The 11531-nt window shown below is 42.3% G+C and overlaps 1 protein-coding gene across 1 annotated transcript in view; it reads right to left on the bottom strand.

Moving 5' to 3' along the window:
- Positions 1 to 475: 475 nt before the first annotated feature.
- usp31 (ubiquitin specific peptidase 31) overlaps positions 476 to 11531 on the bottom strand; it is a 40580-nt gene continuing 29524 nt past the window's right edge. Inside the window, exons 10-16 of the mRNA XM_063012399.1 lie at positions 11134 to 11211; positions 9273 to 9402; positions 8745 to 8864; positions 7079 to 7304; positions 6033 to 6191; positions 4445 to 4597; positions 476 to 2787 (exon numbers count right to left, since the gene is read on the bottom strand). Coding sequence (XP_062868469.1) covers positions 1310 to 2787; positions 4445 to 4597; positions 6033 to 6191; positions 7079 to 7304; positions 8745 to 8864; positions 9273 to 9402; positions 11134 to 11211 — 2344 coding nt within the window. The 3' untranslated portion in view covers positions 476 to 1309. The remainder of the gene's footprint in view (positions 2788 to 4444; positions 4598 to 6032; positions 6192 to 7078; positions 7305 to 8744; positions 8865 to 9272; positions 9403 to 11133; positions 11212 to 11531) is intronic.

Genomic DNA, 11531 nt, shown 5'->3' with positions numbered 1-11531 from the left:
TTTGACAAAGTAGAAAATCATGCAGAGCTACACTGGCTTTACCTCTGCTTAGAGATACAATATATCTTTTTAAGTGTTAAAATTAAAAGACGATTGTCTAATTACAAGTTTAAGATCGCTTATTCCTACAAATTGGCTATTGGTCTAGAGCTGACGATGGTGCGTACACTTTTAAAGGCAGTAGCGCTACTGGAACACTTGTTTATCCATAATATACAAATAAATGGAATATCACAACAGGCTTTACAAGGTGCGTATGAGTACTTCTAACCACCAGCATAAACACTACAGCGAGGAAAGGTTACCGTGTCAGGCTTCAACTGCTTTTCATCCATTCGTAAATACCAGAGAAATGTTGCCCTTTAAATAGCACCAAGTGTAGAAGTCGAGCAGTATTTAGAGGAACCTACAGACCATCTGACTTTTTAAATAAAACCAGTTCAACAGTGTTATTAAAAATAAAATGAAAGGGGGGAAAAATACATTTTACACACAACTTCTCAATGGTTGAGCCTTGTTCGAGACAGAAAATATATACAAAGTGCTAAGTTCAAACATTCCTAATCAATTTATACAGTAGTATATTCGTACACCGCACCTTGCCAACGATTCGCTTTCATGGCAGGGTTTGAAAGGCGCTTCTCATAATATACAGATTTTCTTTAAGAAAAGTAAAACGTACACTATATGGACAAAAGTATTGGGACACCCATTTTTAAGTAGTGAATTTATGGGTTTCAACCACTGCTACACACTACACCTGCTAACAGGTGTAATAAATCAATTAGAGAAAGGAAATTAGATGCTTCCAAGCTTGTAGTAACACCCTTCCATATTTTTTGACTGCACCCATTAATGCAAGGTCTGTGAGGACATGAAGAAAGGCTCAGTTTAACGAAACTGAGAGCCCAGCTTTGGAATGAACTCAAGCATCAATTGAGGCTTTCTTGACCAACATCAGTGCCCAGCCATACTAATGCTCTCTTTTGACCAAATGAGCCCAAATTTCCCAATGCATACATCTATGTCTTGTGAGGAACCTTCCCAGAAGAGTGGCTGTTGTTATAGCTAAATATTATTTAGATTTGTTCACTCTAGATTTGTTTTAATACTATTTGTTTTTGAAATAGGTCAGGTGTCCAAATACTTTTGGCCATATAGTTTATATGCTATATCACTTATTTTTTTAACACACCTGCACATATATGTATATATCTATATGTGTACGTGTGTATACACATCTTAGGCACGTCAAAAAATAGCTGCATTACAGAAAATAACTAAACTACTATTTTAGATCATATGAACATCATTGAGGCATCCGTGTTGCCCGTGCAGGGGATTGCATGCTGCAGGAAAGCTTTCGAGAAGAGGGCATCTTTTCAAGAGGTCTCTTCCCGTTAACAGGAGACTGAAGACTCGTCTCTGAACTGGAAGACTTGGACTTGCCTTGTAACAGGGAGCGTCTGACAGGGGTAGAGATTTTCGAGGTCTCCTTGTCTTCGCTGGCAGTCTTGCTAGTAAGTGAGGCAGTAGAGGAGTTTCCTTCCCCGTTACCCTCGTCCATACCAAGACCAAGTTTGGTCTGACTGCTGGACCTGGACGTCCTCTCGCCGACTTTCTTGGTCAGGATGGCGCTCTTGCCCAGGTCGGCCGAGCGCCGCGTCTCCTTTTGCCTCAAGGCGCTCTTGAAGAAAGACAGGCCCTTGTCCTCAGACTTGCTGCTCCGGCGCAGATCCCTGGAGGAGATGCTGGGTGAGCGCAGGCTGGTGAGAGACGAGCTGCTGCTTGAACTCCTAACCGCCCTTCTTTCGAGCCGCCCACCTTCCGCGCCCTTCAACTGGGCTCGGGGCCTGTCCGTCACAGGGCTGGCGTAGGACGAATCCCGCCCGGAGCTGCTCCTCTCAGCCAGTTTCTTCCTGCTCAATGCCACAGTGGAGCTCTTGTCAGTCGCTGAGGAGCTTTTCTTCACAGTGGGTGATGGGGATGCAGAAGACTGAGGGGTGGAGGTCAAGCGCTGATTGGTTTTAGTGGTTCCAGGTGCTGTTCCTGGCTCCTGGGATTGGGAAGACTCTTTCTTTTTTGTTGGAGTTCCAGAAGGAGTTCTGGTAGTCTTGGGATGGTCACTTTTCTCTTTTAAATTCGTCACTTTGGCACCTTTCCCTTGTGAACTGGAAGACACTTGAGAAGAAGGAGACCTATGAACAGAAGTGCTTTGCCTCTTCTTGGCTGAACTCTCTTGGTCCCCTTTGGTCTTAGTCGAAGTCTTTTTGGCAACGCCCACCTCTGCTTTCGAAGCTGAGCTTGCAGAGCTTTTGTGCCTTGGCTCTCTAGAGGGAGTCCCATGCACGTTCTGGTCGACAGCATTGATCTGGTTGTTGTTTTCCAAGGGTTCTCCTTTGGAGCTCTTCTTGTCGGCTACAGTGGGAGCCCTGACATAGGCCTCATCCAGGATCTTTTTACCACTGCCGTCATCACTGCTGTTGCCCTCCATCATGGCCAGAGGGGCTTTGCTGTTAGTTTGGCGTTCGTGCCTGCTGTAACCTCCGAAGCAAGACGTGGACACCTTGTCATCACAGGCCTCTCCAATCCTCTCCAGTGGGGGTGACGAGCGTGAGTCTAGAGAGAAGCGCGAGGGTGAGCTGGACCTCATCTGGAGTTTGGCAGACAGTGACCAGGAAGGCTTTATCCCATTCTCACTAAAGGCCAGTGGACTGGTTATGGAGGATCTGGAAGACAAGCTCTGACGTTGAATGCTCCTCACAAAGGGTCGGGTGGAGAATCCTCCTTAATGAAAGGGGAGAGAGATTTAAACTAATGCGCTGATACTAAACTGAATGAAAAGAGCAGCATGCATTTTTGGCTTAACTGAGTGAGGCGACAGATCCTGAGGTTAGTGCTAGAGCTAAAGAAGGAAGAGTACAGACAGTCACCAAGAGAAAATTCAAGTCAAGAGGTCAGTATGCAGAAGATCAAGAATACATTTAAAGATAAAGATGAAATAGATAGTTTTTCAGACAATGTTGACTGTTTCACAATGTTCTAATATGATTCAAATTAAGAATGGCACAAGATGTAACCAAATGCAGATCTCCCAATCTAGTCTTAGCCAATTACCCAGATCCTCCTCTCTGCTGTAGACCCCAACCCTGACTAAAAAGGGCTGTACCCAACAAACACCCCCCCTCTGACATGTGTAGTAGCTAACCGTTTTTCACCTTCCTGAGACTGTTTAACATAAGGAATCACAGGAATCTCCATCATTCACCGTCTCTGTGCAGGCGTCTTCGACCAGCCAGTAGATGCAATAATTGCTTCAGCAGTGAAGAATCCCCTTGACCCACCCTCTCTTAGATACAGCCAATCATGTCAGCGTTTGTGGGCTAGCGCATTAGATAATTCACCCACTTTTTGGGAAATGTGGTTTTTTTTGTGCATTTTTCCTCCCAATCTAGTTGTATCCAATCACCCTATTGATTTACGCTTCCTCTATACTGATGTTGATCTCCACCCTGACTGAGGAGAGCCGAGACTAACACACGCCCCCTCCGACAAGTGTGCAGTAGCCGACTGCATCTTTTCACTTGCACGAGGTGAGTTCATATGTGGATCAGCTTGATCACATTATCCCTCGTCTCTGTGCAGAGGTCGTAATTGCATCAGTTATGAGGTCCACTCCGGCACCTTCCTTGAACAAAAGCCAATCGTTGTTCGTGTAGGCGCCCAGCCTGCCGGAAGGCAGAGTTGAGTTTCGACCCGACGAGTTTGAAATGTCATCTCTGGTGTGCTAGAGAGTGTGCTAGAGTGTTTTAAAGCTGTGAATAATCTATTATTTTAATATTTTTATTTTGACCCATCCCAACTTTTAGAAAATGGGGTTACTATTGTTATTGTAAAATCTCTAATATTACACCAATATCAGTTCAATACTCACTATAATATGCAGTGATGTAAAATGACCACTTACAAATAAACATCTGGGTCTGTGAGGGTTCTATTAAGCTAAAAAGAGTAACAAAGTGTATAAAGCAATCAATGGGCTGGAGTCAGTAATTGTATTCCCACAAAGTGTATCTATAAGATAGGTGTACATCATAAAATAGTCAATACATCCATATATACACAACATGACCTGAATACTACTTATTAAGAATAGTTCTCATTTTGTGGTCTTACAAACCATGTCACCAGACCAATAAACTACAATATGAATTTGAACGTCTGGTAACAAAGCAGTGTAATTTTATAATCGCATGTCCAGCATTCTTCAGTACTGTTTATTCTGTGGTGGACATGCAGATATGCAGAAGTTTATTAAACAGCCACTTTAGGAAAAACTGTGCAAGTGTACAAACACTGTGAAACAGTCTGAAAATCAGTTATCTGCAAGAAAAATTGAATAAAGAGTTCAGTAAATGGTAAGAGAAGTAAACGCGCTTCTCACCGTCGTCTTCACTGCGGTCACCAGGGAACTCCATGGACTCAGCCAAAGAGGCCAGGGACGTCCGGCGGGAGGAAGCTCCAGAGGCCAGGCTGGGCGGCTTGCTGCCAGGGAGGCGGTTGATCCAATGCTCACACAGCGAGGAACTTGTGGAACCTGACCCAAACAAAGTAATACATTACACAAAGCAACCATTATACAATCTATTTAAAAAACAGACACATTTAAAGGAGGAAGAGGCACCAGATGTGTGTGTGTGTGTGTGTGTGCGTGTGCATGTGTCCAAACTGTGTCAGCAGTCACAAAATACAGATGAAGAAAGGTTATTGGTATGACTTGGATTTCACCCACAAAATAAACAAACCAAATTGACAAAAAAGTTGGGACATTTTGTAAAATGCAATAAAAAGAAGACTGAGATTTGTTAATTCTCTTAAATCTTTATTTAACTGATAAAAGTAGAAAAAAAAAAGATTTCTAAGGTTTTTACAGATTAGCTTCATTGTGGTTTGTAAATATAAGCAAATTTGGAATTTGATGCCTGCCACACACTCCAAAAAAGTTGGGACAGGGCAAAATAAGCACAAAAAGTTGATTGGATATTGAATTACAGTATTCTAAAACATTGCACATTAACAGGTGAACTGTTAAGATGTGAGGGGATCAAGATGGATTCACCAAATGCTTAGTTTAGACAAGCAATGATGGGCCGTGGCTCACCACTGTGTTCCAAACAGGAATGTGAAAATGTTAAATTAAAGATTGGAGAACCTCCAAATAGCTGGATAAGACTACAAAAGCTTTAAATTCATGTAGACTTGGATGTTCATTCATCCATAATTGTCCTACAAATGGGATTTTTGTAGTATTATTTGCAAATGGGGAAATGTGAGGACTGCTGCTAGTTCCTCTAGGAGTGGCTGTCCTGCAAAGCTCACACCAAGAACACAAACTGCATCAAGGATAGAAAAATGCAAGGAAATCCGCATATTTAAAAGAACTACCTAAATATTGAAGACAAACACTATAGCCTCATTCCAACTCTAAAATATGATGGAGGGAGCAGCAGTTTGGAGCTGCTTTGCTGGGCTTGCAGTCATTATAGAGAAATACATTTAAATACTTCATGTGTCAGCGCTACTTCTGATGAGGCTTATCACTGTTTTTAAACCAGCAGCAGAATGCATTGTTTACAATAACTTGTTGTACAAGATGGTATACAATGCTACATACATAGAATTTATAGCTATGCTGTAAAATATCTTGAGTAACAGAATTGTCTAGCTGTTTTGGTTACATTCCTACCACTAGTAGCATCATTCGCATGCCTCAAAGAGCCCTTTCACCCTACAACAGTCTGTAGAGTATAGAATATAGAGTATGCACATGGTGATATGAATGTATAAACGCTCAGCTTATTACGGATACTATACTGTTAATGTTCCTCTTGTAACCACTACAAGCTAAACTTTACCACCTTTACAAACATTTACTAAAATATTAAGACACTATGCATTCAAAATATATTTATATATTTGTCCTAAATATTTTAAATCCAATTTTATGGGTAAATGTTATGTGGACAACTTACCTGCTACTGAGCTGTTGGCAGACCAGGAGGGAATAGCTGCCCTCCTCTGGTAGAACAGAATGTAAGCTGTCTGCTGGCACACTTCCTCATCAGCCATGGGCTGGACATCGCTGTCATCAAAGCAGTACCACTGTCCGTCCACCGAGTTCTTACAGTAAGCTAAAAAAAATAAAAACATTAATGCTCCAGAATTCAGTTCTTTCTGACCTCGGTTTCAAAGTGACTCAAGTCATAACTGTAAAATTTAAAATTTAAGGTTTGTTTTTAGCGATTTAACGTTTTTCATTGACATACCATTCAAGTGCCTCATGTTTACTGGTTGATTTGCACTATGAGGCGGTCCTAGCAATCCTACGGCAATTCAGTTAGCAATCGCTTAGTCAAAATGTCGACGTGTAAAGCATCTAAAAACAATGGGTAACTGAGTTTAGAAAACTCCCAACCAATTATCTGGACGCAAAAAATGGTGAGTCAAAACACGGACGATTATTTTCGTATTTGAGACGGGGCCTCACACCGTCGCTGGATGTTCTAGGTTTACATTCGACCGTTAAGGTAGGCTGTATAATGCATGTTAGTACATATACTGCATTTAGCAGACACCTTTTTCCAAAGCAACTTACAGTTGTATAGCCACTTAGTTGGCTAAGGATCAACTAAGATTTAGGGGCCTTGCTCAAGGGGCCCAACAGTGGCAACTTGGGGGTGGTGGTGGGGATTGAACCAGCGATTCCTGATTACTAGTTCAGTACCTTTACTGTTGAGCCATCACTGACCAAGTTAGTACAAACTAGAAGTGAATTTGGAATTCAGATTCATATTTAATTTTGTTAATAAGGAATAAATGGCAGGCTGTCTAGTCAACAATTACATTTGCAGCACTACTACTAAGTGCTTATGTGTTCAACAAAACATAAATTAGATATACATCAGTATAATCTTAAAGTAACCAGCACTAATCACCTCTATTAACAGTGTCTGACCTGATCTGAAATAAGCAAAGCTAAGTTTTAACTTCAAACATCTGCCCTCATGCATGGCGTTACCTGTGTAGTGCCCTCCATGCATGTTTCCATGGTGATTGCATACAGCATACAGGTCATACAGATAGTCATCCGGGTTACGACCTAGACCGTAAGGTCTCCTCCAGGGGGACCAGTGTGAGGGGAGGCTCCAGCTGCTCTGGCTCCTCTTCACCATGTGGGGTGCCATGTCCATGCCAAGCAGCGGGAAACGCACCATGTTCTGCATTTTCACCCTCCTATCCCCCTCCTACAGGAAACAGTCATAAAGTATACATTCATTTCATTATTTTTATTAAGTGCTTTATCCTGGGGTTTAACGCTGCTCAGGAACACTGGGCGCACTCATCATAGGGCACCAGTCACTTACTCACATATTGGGGCACCTATACTATAGATCAACACTATATAGCTAAAAGTATGTGGACATCAGATTAGGATTTCAACCAAACAGCCCAACCCCAAACCAACCAATCCTCAACACAATGGGTTTAATCAGGGATCAACTGAGTTGGGCTATTTCATGCTATTTTAATAATCGTTTTAAGCCATTTGGAGGCTAGTTAACTGTTAATTCTGTATGCTACATAAATATGGTTTTTGTTTCCTAACAATAGGGTTTCCAAAGCCTCTGGTTGCCTGGAAAACAATTTTAAGGTTCTACCAACCTGCAGCATTTTTATTGGTAGCTTTATTGCCCCTTGAGGAAAGACAGTGGGAAGGTGCATTTGAGGTGATGAAAGTGGTTAAGGTGATTTCAAATACTTGAGGTCAAGTGTACATCCATCCATTTTTTCTTTCATTTCATTTTAATTAACCGCTGTAGCATGGTCCGGTTATATATTTTACACTAACACATTTAAATCAGCAGGTCATAGGAGTCTTGTTTGCAGTAGTGAGGATGTTAGAACCCATTCAACCTTCCCTCCCTACTTTAATCCCTTCCTCAGACAAGGCCAATCGTGTCTGTTGAGCACCTAGTCCATTCAGTTCATTTACATTTAACATACACTGATCAGCCATAACATTAAAACCACCTCCTTGTTACTACATTCACTGTTCATTTTATCAGCTCCACTTACCATATAGAAGCACTTTGTAGTTCTACAATTACTGACTGTAGTCCATCTATTTCTCTACATACTTTTTTAGCCTGCTTTCACCCTGTTCTTCAATGGTCAGGACCCCCACAGGACCACCACAGAGTAAGTATTATTTAGGTGGTGGATGATTCTCAGCACTGCAGTGACACTGACATGGTGGTGGTGTGTTAGTGTGTGTTGTGCTGGTATGAGTGGATCAGACATTTGGCGGATGCTTTTATCCAAAGCAACTTAGAATTCTTGACAATTACAGTGCAAGCATTTGAGGGTATGAGGCCTTGCTCAGGGATCCAACACTGGCAACTTGGCAGAGATGGGGCTTGGACCTTCTATTCACTATCCACTGCCCTATTGTTTGACTGGGAAACATTAAAGCACAAAGCAGGAATACTCTGGACAGGGCTTCGGCTCCAGCCAAGCACCAGAGATTAAGCCAATCACGTCTGTGTGGATGCCAGATATACTGTATCTTACTATAGCCTATTATAATAATCTTTATAAACAATAGGTATGAAATCATGCACACAAACCTAGTCACATGATTCCTCAAACATTGATGCCACAAACACCTGAGCTCTAAACCTTACCTGTCTGAACCTCTTAAGATGCAGGATGAGAACATCAGGCAGAGTCCAGAGGCTGAGCTTGATGCGGCCCTGCTGCAGCTGCTTGCAGTGCGGACATCGCCAAGCATCATCCGGCGCCAACTGGAAGACCACACATGATAGGAAATAGTCATAAATAACCAAATACAGACCCTCATACTGTAGTTCTACTCGCTGAGCAATTTCAGGGCTTGTTTCAACACTCTTTAGCGTGCCCACATTCCTTTTCAAGCGGGACCAGCTTCAAACCACACCATCAATGGCTGCTGCCAGTTTAGGCTAACCACGGTGCTTATTTCTACAGCGTGTGGCGCCATTCGAAGGTTAAAGACGTCCCTGTGGAATGGAGCTATTTACGAAACAGCGCACACAGCACGAATGCTGGTACTTTGCCATTTACCATCTGCTCGAGCCGATCTGGTTTAAAGAAAGTGGAGGCAAAATAAGCTAGTGAAATGAGTCCAAGGCTGGATTTTTACTGGGATAGCAGAGCAGCCTGGGTGTGTTTACCTGTTCTTCTTTGGTGTACAGCTGAAAGCAGTGAGCGAGGGTACAGGCCTGGGGCTGATGGTGCTGTTCACGATGTAGGTACACACTCTCAGCATCCGGGATGTACTCTTCCTCTGTGTGGCCAAACAGACTGTGGGGGGGGGGGGGGGGGAATACAGATAAACTTAAATGCCTGCTAATATCACAGGTTTAAAAGTAATTGAAATGTCGTTTATCTTCTAAATCTCCTTCATATTTTTGCAATTTTATACATTTACAGGGGCAATTTGTTTAGCACTGTATGTGCAAAATATAACACTATGTTTAGACCAGCAGTGATTTTTGCAGGGATTGATATGAAACACTTTTAATGGAATGCTATACAATTGTCAATCCTTTTAGATCTGCCATGAAGTATGGGATAAAGTGCTGCCATACGGGCTTCTATAAATTACTGAATAAAGGGTGTGAATACTTTTGTGAATAATTTTATGTATTTATTAGATTCTGAACACCCCAGTTGGAATCCCAGCTCTGCGACTGGTCGGCTGGGCGCCATCTAGCAAGCACAAGTGGCAGTGCCTGCAGCAGACACAAATTGGCCACCGTGTCTGCCGGGTGGGGAAACAACCGGACTAAGTGGGTGGGGTCTTCAAACGCTGTGCAAGGATTCTGGTTAGCAGACCGAGGCGCCTGTGCAGAAAGTGGATGAGCCTCATGTGCGAGTCCACCGAAGCACGGGTGTAAAAGAAGGGGTTTGCTAGGACGTGCGAGCAGCAATATACCCTTCTCGAACGCAATCGGGGATCCACAGCAGCGGAAGATAAACTGACAATGCTAAATCGAGAGAAAAAGGGAGAAAATGCATAAATAGAAAAAATATAGGTATTATGTTTCTGTCTGCCTATTTTATATTGTCTTTATAACTTGGGCTATTTTATATTTTCATTTTTATGGCTGCAAGGTGGGTTAAGACTTGGGTTGTCTTGTGTAAGAATTTATTTAATGGTTCCAGGCACGTGTACTTGTTGTCTTTCCTTGGTGTATGTGGGACATTCTATAGGTACGTGTTTTATCGTTACAGATGTTTGGCAGATTGGTGGGTTTTCTCCTTTAATAAGGAGTTGGTGGGTTGTTTTGATGTGGCTGATTCTGCACCCTGTGTGTATATACGTCGTCCTTGGTGTGTCCTTGTTTTAATATTGATGTTTGGGTGTATCGCCCAAAGTTTGTGGTCTGTGTGTTCCATTCAATTCGCCATTTTTCCTTAATGTAAAAACAAATTAGTGGTTTGATATCTGTTGAAAGGATTTTGACGTTTGTTGTATTTTGCCTTGTTTTTTTCTCTGGCTAGTTGATACACTTTTTCATTCCCTGCAATTACACTGTGCCCTGGTACTTTTGTGAACATGTTTGTTTGTTTATTAGGATTTTAACGTCATGTTTTACACTTTTGGCTACATTCATGACAGGAACGGTAGTTACTCATTACACAAGGTTCATCAGTTCACAAGGTTATATCCAACACAGTCATGGACAATTTGGTATCTCCAATTCACCTCACTTACATGTCTATAGACTGTGGGAGGAAACCGGAGCACCCGGAGGAAACCCATGCGGACACGAGGAGAACATGCAAACTCCACACAGAAAGGACCCAGACCGCCCCATCTGGGGATCGAACCCAGGACCTACTTGCTATGAGGCGACAGTGCTACACGATTAGCCACCGTGCCGCCCACTTTTGTGAATAAAAGAATTTAGTATCTGACTTGGAATTTATTTAAAAAAACACACATAACAAGAATACATGGGTTATTATGAAAATCTGTACAACTTAAAAAAGCAGGTTAGAAGCACCTGCGGTTCAAACTGAACTTACTAATCCTTGGTCTCTTTGTCCCACTCCACCACGATCTTGACATGAGGAGGGCCGCCTGGCCCACAGGATTTGTACGCTCTGTAAAGAACAGATTAGTTTAATACAAGTGAACCAAAGGTTCAATTTGCCTTAGGCTGCCTTTACATGATAAGCGTTTAGTGATTCGTTCACCACGAGGCTGGGCGCAGCGTTTAAGCCTTTCACATGATAAATGACAACACCATTTCGATGAATGTGCCACTGAGTGGCAGGCTTGAAAACGATACGCAACATTGACTGACAGTTCATTTACATGCAGTTTTGTATGAAATGGATTTAGTTCTGGTAAAGATCGTCATTTGGAGACACAAGTAGAAAAAAACCAGCAATATAATAAAGTGTATTCATGAAACGTTATT

Source organism: Trichomycterus rosablanca, chromosome 2 (genome assembly GCF_030014385.1).
Source record: "Trichomycterus rosablanca isolate fTriRos1 chromosome 2, fTriRos1.hap1, whole genome shotgun sequence".
NCBI classification, from domain to species: Eukaryota; Metazoa; Chordata; class Actinopteri; order Siluriformes; family Trichomycteridae; genus Trichomycterus; species Trichomycterus rosablanca.
This window is presented reverse-complemented; position numbering and strand designations above follow the sequence as displayed.